General features: G+C 35.1%; 1 protein-coding gene across 1 annotated transcript; it reads right to left on the bottom strand.

Moving 5' to 3' along the window:
- Positions 1-700: 700 nt before the first annotated feature.
- On the bottom strand, positions 701-19425 carry LOC129234357 (uncharacterized). The gene is made up of 2 exons (XM_054868350.1): positions 18722-19425; positions 701-896 (listed from the first exon to the last, which is right to left on the bottom strand). Exons 1-2 carry the CDS (start codon positions 19423-19425, stop codon positions 701-703), a joined length of 900 nt encoding a protein of 299 aa, XP_054724325.1.
- Positions 19426-19626: the final 201 nt, after the last annotated feature.

The following is a 19626-nucleotide window of genomic DNA, read 5'->3' as shown; positions in this document are numbered from 1 at the left end:
TAAAATTAATAATATAAAAAGTTTGCAAACAAAATTTTGTTCCTTAAGCAATAACAAATGTGTATGTGATTTCAAATCTAAAATAATTCGTTCATTACCTTTTAAAGTTATTATTTTTTAATGAAATACATCAGCAGTTACGTGTGAGACAAAGTGATTGCTTTTCCGCGGAATACCCTGGAAAAAAAACCAGCAAACGTTTCAACTGTAAACCAGTAAATTTTGCAAAAGAAATCAATAAATTACAGTAAATGTTTGCATTTAGAAAATGATAAACGCTATTCCTAAGTTTCATCGAGCATTAAAATAATTCAAAAAATAAGGAATGATATCTCTATTTAAAAAAATCGGAATTTCTCCAGTTGCACCCCTGTCAGATAAGCATGATTTATCTTAGAATTAATTTTGAAATAATAATTTCGCATTTACCATAAAGTACCACATTTTAAAAAGTACCACACCCTCCTTCCCCCCAAAGTATTGAATTCCAGATCCACTAGAAGCATAAGATGTTTAGGTTCAAGAAATTATTGATTCCCACCAAAGTAAACAAGTGACCTCTATTATAATACAGTAAGGGACTCATTTTTATGTAATACGCAACTGACGGTTGGACTTGAAAAGAACACAATTGCCTCAGATCCTGCTGAAGTTCTTTGAGATGTTTTGTACTTATAGTTTATATTGTCTGAGAAGCAACTCATAAGAGAAGGGTTAAGAGCCATAGGAAAGGATTCCTGTCTTGCCGTTTGTTGTCATGCACTGTAATAGTGCAGTGAGAATAAGCTGTCGTGCAGTCTTTCTGGAACAGTCCTGTATGAGCGGCTTGAAGGACGTCTTTCATGATTTCTTTTGCTGTGTCAGAAACATCTAGTTTTTCCACTTTTCTTTCGAGACTGAAAAGAGAAGGAATTCAGTTAGCTCTGATAAAATTTAAAAGAGTGAATTCTACTGATTGCTTAAAATTATATCGTAAAGAACAAGATAAGTCTTTCAATTTTAGTACACCCTGAATTTTCGGTAATTAACTAGGGTAATGGCAAAACATTCTGGTAACTTAAAAATATTGCTGTGAAGGTTAAAGAAATTAGGAGATTACATGCAATATACCACGCAGCCCGGTCATCACACCCTGAGACTGCAGTTTCGTTCTTATTATAACTTCTCATTTAGGAATAGTGAATAACCGAGCAGGAGGCAGATGACATCTCAATGATGCTGAGAGTGCCAAGCATTGCCTTCAATTCACGAGTTGAACGCATCGTGCTGCGGACAATCTCAAGTGAGGTGAATTCACTTTGTCTACCAGTTTGTTAGCACTCTCAGCTTCAATGAGTAGACATCTGCCTCCGACTCGGTTATTCACTATTCCTGACTGAGGAGTTCTCATAAGAACGAAACTGCAGTCTCAGGATGTGATAATTGGGCTGTCCTGTGCAATGCATGTAGTTATGCCTTAGCCCTGGCTTAGGGGAGGTAACTTACTGCCAAATTAAGAGGAGTTGGTAGCCTAAAACTTTTTAAAATGTCTGTTTTTATGCATTCAAAATATTCAAATCAAGAGCTTAAAAGGGTGCTAAATTCATGTTTTTATGTTGATTAAAAGAAACATAATTTAAATATAAATGGGTCAAGAATGTAGTTAAGTATACGTGCAATTGTACTTTCAAGAGTGATTTTCTCCAATCGTGAATTTTAACAACTCGTATTCCTTTTTCTAGAAAACTACTTCGCACATTACTTTGAAATTAGCGTCACAATATGTTTTTAAGTACACAATTTTACTGCAGTGAAATTTTTGCTTTAGGGTTCACGCTTTTTTCCTAAACAGCTGTTTTCATGCTCGGAAACGGCTGTTTTCTTTTCATTTAAAAAGTAACAATCCGTTAAAAATTATTAAATTATGAACTAAACAGAACTGCCTTAAAATTTCCCTTCAATAAACTTTTGGATATCTCTTAAAAACTTTGTGAAAATTATAAGTTTCTGTCATTAAAATTGTTTGAGAAAAATGTGCATAAAATTTAGCAATTCAACAGTATGCGTATTAGTGATGTTCCGGTTATCCGTATCTTTATCCGCGGATATCCGAGGGAAAATAAAGATCCGTATCCATATACGTATCCGTTACTTTTTTAACGGATTTTAAACGGATCTTTTCTATTCTAAAAATTTTTAAATATTTGAATAAAAGACTCTTAAATTCCATTTGAATTAGGTTTTAATCCCTATTTAAATTATAATGTATCATTTCCGAATTCAATTTATACTCCCTCCCCAACGCAAAAAGGAAGGGGTAATAAGTTTTAAAAGTGTGTATCTGTGTGTCTATTTCTGGCAATGTAGCTCCTAAACAGATGAACCGATTTTGATTTCTTTTTCGTTCAAAAGGTGACTTGATCGAAAGTGTTCTTAGCTTGGCCTCGTTTTTGTAGAACTTTAATTACCAGGGATATTAATTGAAACCGACTTAACGTTTTTCACAATTATGGTAGTAAAAACTTATCCGTACGGTAAAAATATTGACCCTAATTGAAAGAATTAAGTTTTCTGCGTTTGATATTTGTTTGGAACTTCCAAGTTATGTACAGTAGGAGCTATAATCTTGTTAAGTAAATTTTAAATGCAATTCTAAGCCTTTATACGCGTGATTAATAGCGATTTCATAGTCGAAAAATAAGGAGAAAAAGCTCAATGATTTAAAATTTCTATCTGCTGTCAGTTCATATTTGTTAACAATGTCTGTTCTGACCCGCGAAATTCATCTTAATATGAGGTCGGCCCTCTGGGATTTTTTTTTCTTTTTGTCTGAATTTTTAATTTAATATTAGTTTTTGTTATTCATTTGGGGTTTGTGTTATTCCTCATTTTGGTTTTTCTCGGCATCTTTCAAAAAAAAAGAAAGATACTAAATTCTCTATTTACTGTTTGTAAAGGTTGTTCCTGGGCTCTGTTATTTCCTCGGTCGGAGTAAGTTCGGTGGAATGGGTCAGCGCTGCAGTTATGCTGAAATAAAATGCGAAAAATTATTTCTAGCCCGTCCATTAGCAACTTTACACTCTTGCTCCTGTATCCTAAATCTACCGAGCAGGCTAGAAATAATTTTTCACATTCTATTTAAGCATTAATGCAGCGCTGACCCATTCCTTCCAACCCTCCCTCAATTTCAACGGAGATTTCTTTAAAGAGTAAATTATAGTCTTGATTATATTTTCGCCGTAAATGATTTTTTGAAAAAGCAGTTCCAATACCCTGACGGGAATACCTTCCGTAACCAATTTTATTCTTGGACAGTTGATCTGTGTAAAGAATTTTCGAGGTCCGTATCCGTATCCGCGGATCTTGACACTAATGATCCGGATCCGTATCCGTATCCGCGGATCTATTTTTTTAAAGATCCGGCACATTACTAATGCGTATACAGGATTTACCGTCTCTCCTTAAACTGAGCGAAAAATTGATCGTTTGGCCATGTTCATTGGATGTAAAAACTTCTTATAAGCAGCCCTCTTCCTAGGATAAGGTTATGAATCATTCTCGCTATAATGGTACAAATCGTGTCTGACACTTCTGAATAATAACCACCAATAAATCATTTTTGTCTTGTTTTCTTTTTTTTTTCTTTTTTGGGTGGGGGGGGGGGGGTCAACATTTTGTGTGCTTAATCAAATATCAATGAAGAGAAGATAAATAAATACATACTTTTGTGCTGAAAAGTAAAATAAGTAATAACAACGTCAAAAAACACAAAGTGCAGATAATTGCACTCACAATTTGCGATGTTATGCAATTTGTGCTTTTTGACGTTGCTATTTTTTACTTTACTTAAGTATCAATGCTTCAACTCATACATTATTATAGACAATTAAATGGAGAACTAATTAAAAATGCAGGGTGTCCAATCGACACATTTCAAAAATTCACAGAAAATCGGCTAATTGTCATCGTATGCCGTTTGCGCCATAACGCTTTACAGGTTCAAGAATTTTTTTTATGACATCGTAAAAAAAGAAGAAGAAAAGCGTAATTGTAATTTAATTTGCGTTTTTATTGAATGAAACAAATTCCTACTGTGATGCTACAGCGATTACTTCTAGTTATATTTTTTATTTTTATTTTTCCCCCTTCTTTTACGATATCATAAAGAACCTTGAACCTCTGAAGTATTCTGCCGTGTGCAGGTAAAGGGCAGTAGCTGCAAAATTTTCATTTTTTTCTGCATTTTTGTCATCTATTGTACGTTAGCTTTGTTGTACAACCTTGCTTTTTTTTCCGGTGAAAAAAAGGCGTGAAAAAAAAAAACGTCTAATTCCAACATTGACCTATTGTTAGTATTGAATCCACCACACGTTTTTTTAAATATCTCGAAAACTCATTTCTGCAGATACTGCCGTTTACCTGCACAGGACAGTATTATGGCACAAATTGCATATTCTTTATACCAGAGGTGTTGAATTGAGTTCATTTAAAAAATATTTTTCCTGTTCATTTTGTTTGCATAAAAATAAATGTCCTTTTTTTATTCATTTTTATTGTTACATCTTATGAAGTTATACTAAGTATTATAACTGTGAAGTTTTCATATTGCATAAATGATTCATTTTTTGCTGACAGCTTTATGTGTTATGTTTTAACATTTAAAGTTTTCCTATTTATTGAATTTCATGTCGTGTGACATTCAATGCGAAAGAAAAATCGGAAGTAGATTGAAACTAATGCAAAACTGCAAAACTATGATTTTTATGAGCATGGTGTGATCAAATATAGAGCATAGAAATTCGTGAAGATATATATATATATATATATATATATATATATATATAGATAGATAGATAGATAATTATAAATGTTTAAAAAAAGTTTTAAGTTCGGTTGTATTCCTTGATTGCAAAAACTTTTGTAAGAAGTAAATGCAAATTTTCCCTCTTTCATATTTTAAAAACTTTTTATTTACTTAGTTTTTGTTCTTGTTTTCATTCATAAATCATGATCAACGTGTTTGATGTCAGGTCTGTGCTGGTATTTCATGAATTTTTACTTTTAATATTTTTAAACAGCGAGAGCGAGTCACAAAAGATATATTTACAAAAAAAAAGCCATTTTCTCTACTTTGAGGTTAACCTATCTCCAAGAACTGAATGATATTTGTTATACTTTCCATTCTCTCATTACAGCAATATCATAGTTTTTAACATTCATTTGAAAGCCTTTCAGAACTTCCTATTTCACACAGAAGTCTATTAAAAAGCAATCCGTAATTTACGCCTCCTATTTAGTAAAATACTTGGTTCATGACTCATCCGTCCCATCCTTTTAACCCGGAAAGAACAAAAGCCATTAACGCACCATCAAACAATCGTCCATTATTCCTATCAGGTGAAATATTATTGGTCAACATCGGTCATTCCACTCAACTACAAGTGTGAAGAACTAAACGAATCTCACTGCCAGCGGCGAAAGCCGCGCTACCCAACACGACCTTCCCAAAACCACGCTAGCTATTCCGCCTCTTTGCGGAATACGAAACTAGCCGTAATATATTACGCGGAACGAATACCATGATCAACACTTGACCAGTTTGAACTACATGCAAGATAGCTATTAAACCACATGATGCTGGGCCACGCACTAATAAACCTCTCCCTGCTATGTTTGGAATGCCATATTTGGGAATCTTACCATTGTCGTGGTGATGATCTTAATTTTGTATTTATCAATTAGCAGTTTTGTGGACCTCCGTGGCTTGACTTGTCGTAGAGATGAAACAAAATCCCGGTGATGCGTTTCCGCTCTAGTAATTTTATATGGTTAATTGGTATGATGTAACAGTTAATATAATCTCAATTTACACTCAATTTACATCCATTCAATGAAACTTACCATTGTTTTCGGAATAATGGATCTTGTTGATTTATCATTAGATTGGGAGTACATCCTTGTTCTTAAGTTGTCCGTTAGAATCTTTTTGCCCCCTCCCTTGTTTTAGTAATTACGCTCTCTTCATTACATAATTTTAACTTATTTTCCTGAGATTTAGGAGAAAACAATGTATAATAGAAGTAAAACTGTATTTCAAAAAACTTAAATACAGTAACTTAGAGAAACTAATTCTTTCGTAACTTTGTCATCATTTTAGAGTCGACTTTTATTATACTTTTGTTTTTTGATTAGTAATTATTAAAAACTACCAAAAACAAAAATCGGCATTATTTCTCTTAATTTAAGCAGTCACAATCTTACAATGGTTATTTTCTGATTTCTTTCTCATCCTTGTCATCACACCGGTGTCAACTTTTAGCTATATTGTCGATGTGGATTACAAACTGAGACTTCTAAACTGTCTGTTTTTACTTACAAAAAGTAGATTTCTTACATCTGTTAAGACTAAGTAACGCAAGTTTTCAGAGATTGGAGGGTGAAAACCATACATCATGAACTATGTTTGAAGAATTAGGAATAGCATTGATAATACTGATGTAGATAAAAGTAATAATAATGCTGCAGATAGTGATAATAACGTAGTAAAAATTGACCTTAACAATGTGGGACAATCTTCAGTGAATTGATTTTATCTTTTTTTTTTTCATGTCTGTTGTTGCTATGGTTAATTTAGCTCACTAAAGTGAGCAACTATTATATTGGAATGAGTAGTAGTTTATTTAGTTATATTTCAGTTTCTCATTTTTAAGGGTTTTATTTTGAGGGATTGCCCGGTTGATGTGGGTTTTTTTTTTATCTGTCGCTTGAATTTAGCCCACATTTTCCTACGAACTCTAACATGCAACTATTACGGTTATTGGGACCAAACACAGCACTGATGAGGCGTCACCTACGTATCCTTTATTTTAAAAAATATTTCAATACTTTTTCAATTATAGCATTCAGTAAATAAGCAATTATTATTTTTACAACACAGGACTCCGTGGAACAACAATCGCCAAAACCTAATTAGTAACAGTTTCCATCTGGCTCAACTAATTTTGTTCTACTCTACGGATTGCATTTTGAGTAAGAGAGGCTATGAAACAGTTGGAGTGGAAACATAATTGTTCCCAAAACTCTCAAAATAAGTGGTCATAGTGGGTCCTTAATTTGTAAGAATTATACTTATTCAAAAATAGAAAATGTTTACGAATTCAAAACTTTTTTCTGCATATTTTAAATGCAAGAGAAAGGAATTACTCAAATAACGTAAACATCAATCAATTTTATCATCATTTAAAAAAGAACCAGTGCTGAAAATCGGAAATCTTTAAAGTACTTTATTTGAAGTAATTAAACAATTTAGTCCTTAAATATTGCCAACGAAAGATCAAATTCAAAATAGGAACATGAAATAATAAATATATAATGGGTGCTGTCCGCTGTCGGATTATGACATGAACTTTCTTTGCCATTTTGTTCGATTTTATTGATTACATTTTGCATTACACTCTATAAAAAAAAAGTCGACGCACCAAGAAGGAGTGATCCGATTGAGACGAAAATTGGTGGATAGGAAGACAATGCACAGAACAGTAAATGATTAAATTCTCAGAACAATTCAATAATTTATGTCAGAGTTACAGTAACAAGTTCAATAAGGTATTGACCCGCCTCTAGCCTGAATACAAGCTGAAGCACTTCGTGGCAAACATCGATAAAGCTCCTGGAAGGTGTCCTGCGGTGTTTCCGACTAAATTCGCTCCAATTGTCGGACGAGGTTATCAACATTCCTTGCCAGATGCAATCACCATCCCATCATATCCCAGACATGCTCGATGGGATAGAGATCTGGCGATCTGGCAGGCTACGGAAGATGTTGACAAGCTTGCAAACAGTTCATTGCAATACGTGCCGTATGTAATCTGGCATTGTCTTGCTGAAAACCAGCCGAGGGTACTGCAAAAGGAACGGCAGCAAAACAGGTCGTTGACGTACCACTGTAAGTATACCTCTAATTACGACCAAAGGGGTCCAGTTATCAAAGGAAATGGCACCCTAGACCATAATGCCTTGTGAGGGCCAGTGTGGCGTGCAAAAGTGAAACCAGGCCCAAGGCAGAGGCCCCACCTCTGCCTTGGGTGTTTCCAAACACGTCTTCGATGATCGTCATGACCCATTTGGAAGCGGGATTCGTCGCTAAAGACTATACGTCCCCAGTCGGCACCATTCCAACCTGATCGAGCCATGCACCACTGTAATCTGACTCGACAGTGTGTAGGCGTCAGTGGCAGGTGGCGTAAGGGTCCGCGCGAGCGCAGATTTCGTTGTCCCAACCGTCTGTAAACGATGGGACACTAGTGTTTGAGTTGAATGTCTGTTGGTTCGTAGAGTTGAAGAAAGCGCTGTGACAGCTGATCGGACAATCACTCTGTCATCACGATCTGTTGTGACCCTAGGTCGACCGCTACCATCCTGACGCTGAACTCTGCCATTTTTTACCCATCCTTGCCAGCATATTCGAATCGCCGCATCATTTCGACTCAAATGACGAGCGATTCTCCGAATTTACCAATCAACCTCTTTCAATACAATGATACGACCTCTTTCAAACTCTGACAGTTGCTCGTAATGAGCATGAACCATGCGGCGAGGTTTAAGTTGTTGAAAGGTAATCTGAATCGCAATCAAACCGAAAGTTTTAACAACTGTAGAAGGACTGCTCTTTATATAGATCTGCTGGATGCGCAGTTTCGATGCACTGGAGATCAAACTATTCATTCATTGGACACCAAATTTTAATCATTTGCATATCTGGTCAAAACACTCATGCATACAAAATTTCAAAGCAATCGGATGATTGCTTCTTGGTGCGTCGATTTTTTTGTTATAGAATGTAGACAGGTCACAAAAAAAGTTGGAATGCAAACAGACATTTTGCATCCTGTCAAAACGGGTTGATCATAACAGTCCCTCAAATCACATTTAATTCGCACTAATTGAAAAACGAAAACTTTCACGAATTCAACACTTTTTTCTGCATAATTTGGATGGAAGAGAAAGGAATTATTACATTAACACCAATCAATTGTATGAAAGTCTTTTTGAGCATATTTAGTTTTTTAATACTGCCAACAAGTAATAAAATTCAGAGCAGAAGCATGAGACATCAACAAATTGATGCGCACTGTCAACAATCGGGTTGCGGCATGAACTTTCTTTGTCTTTCTGTTCTATTATATGGATTACATTTTGAGTTAGAGATACCTCAAAAAGAAATTGGAATACAGATACAGTAATTTTCCTAAAATTGTCAAAATGTTTGGTCAAAAAATTGTCAAAATAAAAAGCTTTTAAATTGCGAAAATCTACATCAATTTGAAAATCGAAATTTGAAAGAATACAGCATTTTTTCTGCATAGTTTGGCTGTAAGAGAAAGGTATTATAACATAAACACCAATCAATTGCATGAAAAGCTTTAAAGTACGTTAACATTTTAAGTACCCAATTTAGGTTTTTAATATTTCCGACAAATGATAAAATTCAAAGCAGAAGCATGAGACATCAACAAATTGATGCACGCTGTCAACGATCGGGTTATGGGATGAACTTTCTTTGTCTATGCGGCGAAATTTCTTTCAAGGTTATACAAAGTCATAAACAGCAAAACGGACAGAAAGCCGATTGCGAAAACCATTGTTGTTGACTGATAAGGTACTAAGGTACTGTTCCACTGACAATGACCGAAATTAAATGAGAAAATTATGGGAATATTGAGAATACTATTGTCTGAAACTTTCACTGAATTTATTCTAGGGTGAGTGAAAAACGTATAAACGGGTTGAAAGTGTTTAACAGAATATAATGGGTGATAAACAGAAAAAGAATGAACTGGGTAACCTTAAACTAATGATACCAATAATAAACAATAGCGCAGCAGTCTTTGAAAGATAAAACTGAGCAAAGTGGCAGAAATTTGATTCCATCAATTCGCAATGCTCGTTGAAATTTAAATTCACCTAATAAAATAGTTCAGAGGAAGGAATTTAATTGAGGAATTGTAAAGCAAACATAAAATTGAGCAAAACTGCCATAATGTCCATAATGTCAGGCTATTGTTATAGCCTTTACTCTCATCTACTCAATCAGGGAGTTTCAAATGGACAGGGCAAAATATACTTATGTCCGTAATTTATTTTCTTTTAATTTATTTGTGAAATGCATTTTCGTAAAAAATATTACCCTGTTTGAAACAAAATGAATTGAATTGAATAAATTCCACTCATCCTGAAATTTTGATTAATTTAACGATTAAATTTTGAAGAAAGAATTTTTTTAGGAGGTGAAACAGAAGCATTAGAATGACAAATTTCAAAATTTTGCTTTCATTACTTTATTAATAAATTTCACTACTTTGATTGTTTAATTCAAGAGAAAGTGTTTAATTAAGGGGAAGCAAATCTGAAACGTAAAAGTAAACAAAATGTAGGAATTAACTTATATAAACTTATATTTTTTTGAGAAATTTCAATTGATCATCAAATTAAGAGGAAGGAATTTCAAAAGGAGGGTAGCAAAATTGAAATATAAATATGATTAGAAGTTTAAGATTAATGCTTTTATGAATCCGAAGTTGGAAAAGGAATCTAATCATTAAGTATTTAACATAAACTTAAGAGTGGGCAATTTTGGAATTCAATTTTCAAAAATTCATAGTTCACTTTTAGTTAAGTTTAACCTAATTAGTTCACTAAAATTAAGTTAACTTAATTAAAGTTTTTTATTGGGGAGAAGAAGTTTAATTGACAGAAGTAAATCTGAAACATAAGGGTGAAAAGTAATTGATAAAGAGAATGCACAGGGAGCAGCATGTTGACCTAAAGAAAAGTATCAGATTAAATATGTAATTCAGTAAAATTGTTCTACAAAATATGTCCTACTACATACAAGTTGTTACGAAACCCTACTTAGAAAATCTAAACTAAATGCACGTATTTTAAGAAAATGTGCAGAGGAACATCCTAGTATGCATCTCAATTTAAAGAGTTATCATAACCATTAAATTCCCGCGGCATTCATGTTGGGAAAAGGAGAAAAACGCCAAAAATAACTCATGAAAAAGTCATAAAAAATGATAAGGTACAGCCGAGTAAACAAACAGCTTAATTTAAAATGGGTTATTAACATGAATGTTTGTTTCCTAGTATGTTTCGAGTAAGACCAAGTCGTATTTTAAACAGCTCTAAATATCAGCAAGTGATTTTCCACCAGAAGCACGTGATTATAATAATGATTTTTCATCTTTTTATTACAATAAGTGTTTTTTCTCCCAAAGTTTTCAAAGTAATGTATTACATCTGTATAATACTATGCTGGATTTTATGGTTCACTACCTTTTAAGTAGATTCTTCCTATGGGTCGTCCACAAATGATGTCACTATACTCTAAGGGGGTGGGAGAGGGGGCTAGCGATATTGGGGCAGTTTGTGACAAGGGGGATAGAGGAGTACAAGAAGTGTGGCATCGCGCATTTTCATAGCAATAATGCCAATGAAAAACAGCGTGACATGCGACAAGGGAGAGGGGGTAAGTTGAAGTGTGACATTATGTGACACAGGGTGGAACGGAGTCGAATTTGATGGGAAAAATTGTGGCTTCGGTTATATATATATATATATATATATATATATATATATATATATATATATATATATATATATATATATATATATATATATATACAGACAGCTTTAATCGCTTAAATATTTAATTTTAACATAGTTATGAATCGGGATTTCATGAAGACGATGTATAAATGTAAAGACTTTTTTAGAGAGACGTGTAAACGATGATCTACTCTACTTATATAGTGAAATCCCATTACAAGGAATATTAATACAACGAAGTATCCATTTCAACCAGGGTTGCGGAGTCGGAGGAAAAATGGCCTACTCCGACTCCTGGATTTTGAACCGTCCGACTCTGGTTCTTTTTTTTTTTTTTTTTAAATTTTTTTCTTCACATGGGATGCGGGAAAAAATTCCTAATCGGTGATTGAAATATTAGTTTTCTTTTTTTTTTTTTTTTTTTGAAATTTTCGCGTCGTGTTTTATTGCAGACCTAAGATGCACACAACGTTGGTGATTTTATGTGAGAATCAAATTTTCCAAGAGTTGCGATTTTTAAAGGAAGATTTCTCAAAAACCTAATTTTTAAAATGAGACTGATTAGTTTGCTCCTTTTAATGTTTAACAAATTACTGTTGATCAAATCGTGTGAATTCAATTTTTGAAAGCTGTAGCTTTAGAAAAAGAAGCTTTCTTGCAAAGTTCCTGGGTGACACCCATCTGGGAAGGGGGGAGGGGCGACAACCCAAGTTAGTTTAAGAAATTATAAATATTTTAAACAATTTTGTTCTTAAATATTTCCCCAATCAATCTTTAATTATATTTCGTTTATAAAATTTCAATGAAATTATATTATAATACGTTGCTGGGAGAGGATGGGTACGTATGCGACTGGAGCAAATTTTACACAAAATGAGTCGGTACACAACTTTGTACGAATAGCTTTGAAACTACCAATATTTATTCTCCTCTCAGTTTTTAACTTAAATTTTATTGGCTCCTTTAGAGTTAGCATTAATACACTGGTAGACAATTGCTAAGGATGGATTCCAATGAGCTATGAAGCGCGTAAAAAATAAGTTTTAATCGATGCCAAGTGAAATAAGCTAATGTCAGAACTCTAAAACCTTGTTATGACGATCATTTATTTTGCTCTGAAATCCAGTAGGCGTTGAAAAGTGTTCAAAGGACGAAGCGGCCATTTTGGGTTGAATACGCAAAAGTGAATAAATAATTATCTCCCCCAGGCGTTCCGGCGTAAGATGTCAATTTGGGATATGGTTACCATAGAGAGCGATGCAAGCTTCCACACGTCATCTGATGCTTTGCACAACACTATCCAGCAGCTGCTGGGGTAATTTATCCTATTCTTCTGTCAGTCACGTATAAGGGTGTCCTTGCTTATTAGAGGGCGTTGTCGAATAGCAAGACTGCTCCCCAAAGCATCCCAAACATTTTCAATATGATTCAGATCTGTGGAACGTGCTGGCCATCCAATCCGTTGAATATTTTGAGTGAGCTAGACACTCCTGGACTGCGATTGTTGATAACATGTTACGTTGCCGTCCATGAAAACGAATTTATCGCCCACAGCACTACAGAACACGTGAACATGAAGCAATAAAACAACATTAATGTGTCACTAACCGTCATAGTCTTGTTTGGAAGCAGACAAGCGACGTATGGCCATTGATCATAATCCTACCCATACCATGACACAACTTTCAGATACTATCATAATCCTACCCATACCATGACACAACTTTCAGATACTATCATAATCCTACCCATACCATGACACAACTTTCAGATACTATCATAATCCTACCCATACATTACACAACTTTCAGATACTATCATATTCCTACCCATACCATGACACAACTTTCAGATACTATCATAATCCTACCCATACCATGACACAACTTTCAAATACTAGTCCTTTTCTTTAGTGTATAATGTACCACTCTCATGCCAGGTTAGTTGTCGTCCACAATTAGACGACAGACTGAACTTGCTTTCATCTGAGAATAGTACACAAGTCCAGTCGACTTCTCTCCAAATGCGATGCTGAAGACATCATTACAAACGAGCAAAACACTGACTTGTAGACAATGGGATGTACAAAACAAGCTGACGGGCGTATAGTCTTGCTGCATTCAAACGTCTGGCTACAGTTTTTCGGGATATTTGCTTGCTCGTAGCTGCAGGAAGCTGCTTTGCTACCTCAGTAGCTGTGTTGTGCTGGTTCCTTTTCGTTGCTAGCTCTAAGTACCAATCTTCTGCTGACGTCGTATTGCGTACACGACCTTCGTCGTGACTTTGCTACAAATTTCATTTATTTGAAATGATTTCAAAACTCTAGAAACAACCCTATGGCTGACGTCAAACTTCCTGGCAACATCTAAATTTTTCTGACCTTCTTCGATGTTGATAAGCACACGGCCACCCATAAAATCATCTAAGAGATGTTGGGAAGACATACCGAAAAATGCAAGTTCGTCAATTTATTCTGTGCCGTCCAATTTTGCTTTTGAACAACAATGGTCATCCCGCGACCAATCCTTTATACTGCTTATCAGCGCTATCACGTGACCAGCAACGTCGTGAGTCTTAAATTTGCATTCTCACAACATGTCTTACTGTGTCCCGAATTAATGCCAATTTCCATATTTCCTTGTTTTCCATTTTGTGGTTGCTAACGCTGCTTCTGCCATCCGTCCTTAGCAATTGTCCACCAGTGTATGAAGATTTGAAGATGAACTTCTTTTGAGCGTTGTAATCAAGAAATCATGTACTGATTTTATTCCATATATTTTTATGAGAACCAAGTTTATTGAATAATCTTTTGATTTAAAGCACATGTGTTATATTTTATTGATCCTTTCGGATTAGCGCTTTCGTACCGAAACTTATGTGACTTTGCCTCCCCTTCAGAAGTTTCCACATAGGCTACGGGTTCCAACTTGCCCGTACTTGCTTGACAATTGCAATTTTTACATTGAGGCAAAATTGCATGCTTGACTGCAACAACGTTACATGTTACAAATTCCAAATTTTACAAGGAGTGTTTTTTATGAGAGCGCGATTAATTTTGAAAAAGCTGCCAAGAAAGTGTCATACCCAACGTTGATCCACTGTAATAAGCATTTTCCTTCAAAAGATAAAGATAAACAACAAATCATACGAACCAACTTACATTATTTCACTGGAAAACCAACTTTGAGAAGAAATCACGCCTAACGGTGTTGCAATCGACCATTTAAATGTGAACTATCGAAATATCTACCATTTTGGAACTACCTATAAAAATTAATTTTTCAAAACTCCAAAATGCTATTCATGTTAAATTCATGTATTAAAACCAGGGGTTCCCGCTCCCCCCTCCAAGAGCAAGGGCGCATCCCTCCCCCCTAAGCTTCACAAATGTACCCCAAGAGTGAGAAACTTAAAAAAAGAAAAATACCACTAAAAATTTTAATGGCGCATTCTGCGCTCCCCCTCTTCCCCCAGGTGGGCAACCATTAAAACCAAAATGTCGAATAACGAAATATCGATCATCACAAACATAAATAGAAAGACAAAATTATCGACTATCGAAACATCGATCACAATAAATTACCCACCATTGGAGTCGTATGGGAACCCATTAGGGAACAAATCAAAAAGGAAAGGGACAAAATTATTCTTAATATCTAGTTTTGAATGCGGCAAATTCCTCTGATTTTTCAAAAATAGTTCGTTCACCGTAACCGCTGCAACGTTTCCTCAAACAGCGCACTCTCATTGACACCTTTGAGTGAAAAAGGTCAATAGAAGCTACTTGGAATGAAAATGTCTGAGCTGTACTAAAATGACTTACATCGGTGAAGTTCACATCTTTGCGCATTGAACTAGCGGTTCCTTGTGACCCCGAAACACGAGCATGCAATTAATTTTTCATGTTTATGCGTTGCAATGTTGTATCTTTCATATCCAGTTTCTGCATTTTATACTTTCCCACTTTCGTGTTTTCTTTTCGATTTGTTTATTCATATGTATAGCATAACTTCAATTTAACGATTTCCTCAACTTAAGGGTACATTTGACTGGTCAGGATTTGATTGCATTGAATGTATAGGCTCCTCGATTAAACGATAATTTTTTCCTGTTCCTTAACAATCGATAAATCGAGGTTATACTGTACGTGTATGTGTGTGTAAACCTAGTTGCGCATATTTGTTTTATGTTATCTTAATTATTTTAATTGAGAACTTTACATGACTTTGTAAAAATTTTTACAATTAGAATTGTTGACCTATATTGATCTATTTGCTTTTTTTACGTGTGTACATATGTTTTTCCCCCGAGCGCTTTATTTACGACGAAGAAACTTGCTGTAAACGTATTTCTGTCTACTCGCTTTGCCTGTATTCAAAAGTAACAGGAAAGCGAAAGTATTTGTTAAAATAGTATATATTTTCTCTGTTCTCTTTTTTTTTCGATTGTTTTCCAATTAAGATAGGGGAAAAAACTTTTTCTGCACTTAAACACTAACTTTAATTTTAAAGAGCGTGAATTACTGATATACTTGCATTTTTATTTTCATGTTTTCATTTTTGAATTTTCCTAACTCATTTGTTTTCCTTAAACGTTTGTTACAATGATCAGTCAGTTGGATAAATGGTCTTTTTTTCTCTCTAACTAAAATGATTTCCATCAGGAAACTTTAACGCCATCTATTGGTAGAAATAAGAATAAGTTCTCAAATGATGCTTTCATATTCGGCAATTTACCTAAGTATTTGTTTGCTTTTAAGGCCGTTTCAAGGCTTTTTACTGCCCTAGGAAATGGTTGAAAATCTCGACAAACTTTAATATCTTAGCACTAGGTACACCCAGAATTTAAATGCATTAATTTCTTAAAACCATGGAGGAAATCCCCCTCCCCTCCCTGATCTCTTATAATGACAGGCGTGCACGCAGATTATCGTACATGAAAAAAATCAAACAAAACTAATATTAAGCATCGTTAAAGAGATTTTGTCTAAGAAAGGAAAAGTTATCTTTATGTTACGATATTAACTTAAAATTTACCGAATCGGGAGCAAAATTTGCGAATAATTGCGAGGTCACATGTTTTCTGTGAAATCCCACCGGGGATCCCCTGCTAAGCACTTTAGCCAAAATTGAATGCAGTGACTATTAATGCAGTGACTAATAAACTTTCTAATTACAATTTATATTACATTTTAGTTTTTTTTTTTTTTTTTTTTGGTCGGCGAAAAGTTTGAGTGTGACTTCCCTGTTCCCCAACCTTACTAAAAACTCCCCCCTCGATCGAAAACCCGCAAAAAAAAAAAAAAAAATACCCCCTAAAAATTTTAATGCAGCTATCTATGCCGTGAGCAATCCACCCCCCCCCCCCTACCCGTGAGTAACCCTGGTAGCAAAATGTACTTTAACCGCACCCATCAAATTTTTATTTATGCTTGGTTAAACTTCTGAATAATTTTCAACATTTGGGTCGGGTATTTTTAACATTATCTCTTTATATTAAAAAAAGTAAGGTCAAAGAAATTCTGAAAGAAAGTCTGTGGTGGGCCTGCGTCCAGAGAACTCCATAGCACCTACAGCCTTGAAATTTTGTACAAAATTACTTCGAGTCCCGGTGGCTTGCACTTGGAGTTTTGTTTTTTAAATTTCGAATTAGCTTTTTTTTGTAATTAATTTTTTAAGCCCAAATTTCGCGTTAATTGCCAGTTAAAGGGGGAAAATTACTTCCACATAGTAATATTATATATCATTGGAAAAGGTGGTATTTTCCGCGTTCTATGCAATTTGTTTCAGTGCTCTAACTCAATTACGGCGGGAGTTATTTGCGTTTTTAGCTTAAATTTTTTAAGGCTTAGCGGATATTTAGGCACCACTTTCTTTATTAAATCTATCAGTAAAAAAAGAATGAATTGTCCCAGTTTTCTTTTTGACACCACTGGAAAAAACGGCTTTTTTAAATTAAGCTTCTATCTCCAAAGGAAAAAAAAGTTACAAGCCGTTTTAATCAAGTTCGAAAAATCTCATCTCCATTTAAATTATTGATGTTTTATTTGGCGTTGCCGTAGTTACGTCTTTTAGATTCGTTTGTTTCTTCTTTCTTATTCAAACATTTTAAGGTTTTCGATTTTAACATGAAAGCGACTTTTCAAACGTACAAAACTGCAGTTTTGCAATGCTCAGGAGCCCCTTAGCCCTTACGGCTCTACAACTTGGTACAAGTTATTTTGAAATCCGGGGAAGGGGTTTTTTTGTTCCAAAGGGAACTTATAATGCGTTTTTAATCTGTTTATTTCTAATTGATGATTTAAATGTTTGCGAATCGAATAAGATTGCGAAGCAATCTTCGAAGGTTGGGGAGAGTCAGCGAGCAAGAGGTGGAGCCCCCTTGTTTCTTAAAAAAGAACTTTCTTTCTTAGCTCTTTTGCCATTCCCAAGAATCGACTGTCTAGTATTGCCTATTGGTAGAGACGGCCGTGAATGCTTTGAATGTAATTTTCAAAGATAAACTTCTTATTTATGTAAAGTCTAAGATTTTTTTGTAACTATGCGTCGAAAATATAAATTAACTTTTGGTATTCTAAAGTACGCAACAATGGTTAAAACCCCTATTTTATAATACGTAGTATTATACGCATATCTCTCATCTTAAATTCAAAACAATCATTGTGCTACGATATTCTACGGAAGGCCCCCACTCTCGGTTTTACAAAACATCATTGGTCTTTTTTTGATATTGTAATTAAAGGGAACTAGCAAGTGTCCGTAAGAAGAAAACGTATTTTAACTTCAACATACAATTATTCAACGCACCCAAGCCTGCCACATATGGTTATAGTTCAACACAGTTTTGAACAACAGAAACAGCTAGAGCTAACATTACGATTACCACACTTCAGATTAATATACGTATTTAGAAAATGCAAAGAAAAAACGTGTATGAAGAAATGTCTGCTGAACTCTTCCTTTTTGAAAATACCAAAAAAAAGGAGGGGGGGGGGGTTGCGTTTCATTAATGACCATTGGTAGGAAAATCGGTAATGCATTTGCAAGATTATAATTTATCAATTTTCATTATTAAAACGTGTATTGGAAAATTAAATATTTATGCTTGGTATTAGATAATCGATACAACTTACTTTAATAGTTGCATAATACCGGCTAAGAAAGACCCTAAATCTGGATCGAATGAATGATGAAGTCTGCAGACAGCTTGTCTCCGGCAGTCCGGCTGCCTACTGGTCAACTGGTTGAGGACATCGTCCGCACCGTGGAGAAAGTCAAAAGTTTCTTTAAAGCTATTATTTATCCTTCTGTGGGGGAGTTTGTTAAGAATTCTGTCGATGACTTGACTCTTGATGAAAGATCTTTTGTACCTGAAAAACGTTGGTGCTGGATTAGCCTCCTCACTGGTCGCACTTCCGGTACCAGAAGTGGCACTGCCGCCGCTGTTACCACCTAATGACAAAGCGTTAGCAATGGCACCAGCTATTCCTCCTCCCCCTCCCTGATTAGAAACTGAACCGGGTCTGTCTGATCCCGGGGGCCGGAAGAAATTGGGCATGTTTGGAATGATTGTCTGTAAGCGGTCTTGAAGAGCCATGAAAAGTGGCATGAGCACACCTGTTGCTCCTGGCACGGCCATCAGTAGAGGGAGGAATGGTAGCATGACGATAAAGCGAGTTGCTGCCAGAGCAAACTGAGAGGGTGTGAGTGGACTTTGCCGAATTTGGACATCGCTCCGGGCTTTAGGACCAGGAGCAGAGAGGATTGGTGGGATCACTGCGTGTAACAGGAGACATGTGGTCAGAAGACAAACCCAGTAAGTGTTGACTTTGGACATTTCCTTGCCACCTGCAAAAACATTTAAGAATATTAAGTTTCATTACTTTCGTATTGATTTCATTGAATAAAAACCGATTATCATTTTCTCAAAATGATTAGTGAGTCTGTATAGTAAATTAATACTTCTGGAGAAGGGGATGTAGCAGTTTTAATTTGAAAATTCACGTTGTTACATTTTCTTATATTTTTCTGATCAAGG

The sequence above is a fragment of the Uloborus diversus genome, chromosome 1 (assembly GCF_026930045.1).
Source record: "Uloborus diversus isolate 005 chromosome 1, Udiv.v.3.1, whole genome shotgun sequence".
In the NCBI taxonomy this organism is placed as follows: domain Eukaryota; kingdom Metazoa; phylum Arthropoda; class Arachnida; order Araneae; family Uloboridae; genus Uloborus; species Uloborus diversus.
Note: the sequence above shows the minus strand (reverse complement) of the source record. Positions and strands in the feature narration are given on the sequence as shown.

Bases quoted from the DNA above. Each gene is read 5' to 3' on its own strand.
- LOC129234357 (XM_054868350.1), bottom strand. From the start codon at position 19,425: ATGTCCAAAGTCAACACTTACTGGGTTTGTCTTCTGACCACATGTCTC. The intron at 897-18,721 runs GTAAGTTGTATC...TTCTCTTTTCAG, and splicing joins GGTATTATGCAACTATTAAA to TCTCGAAAGAAAAGTGGAAA.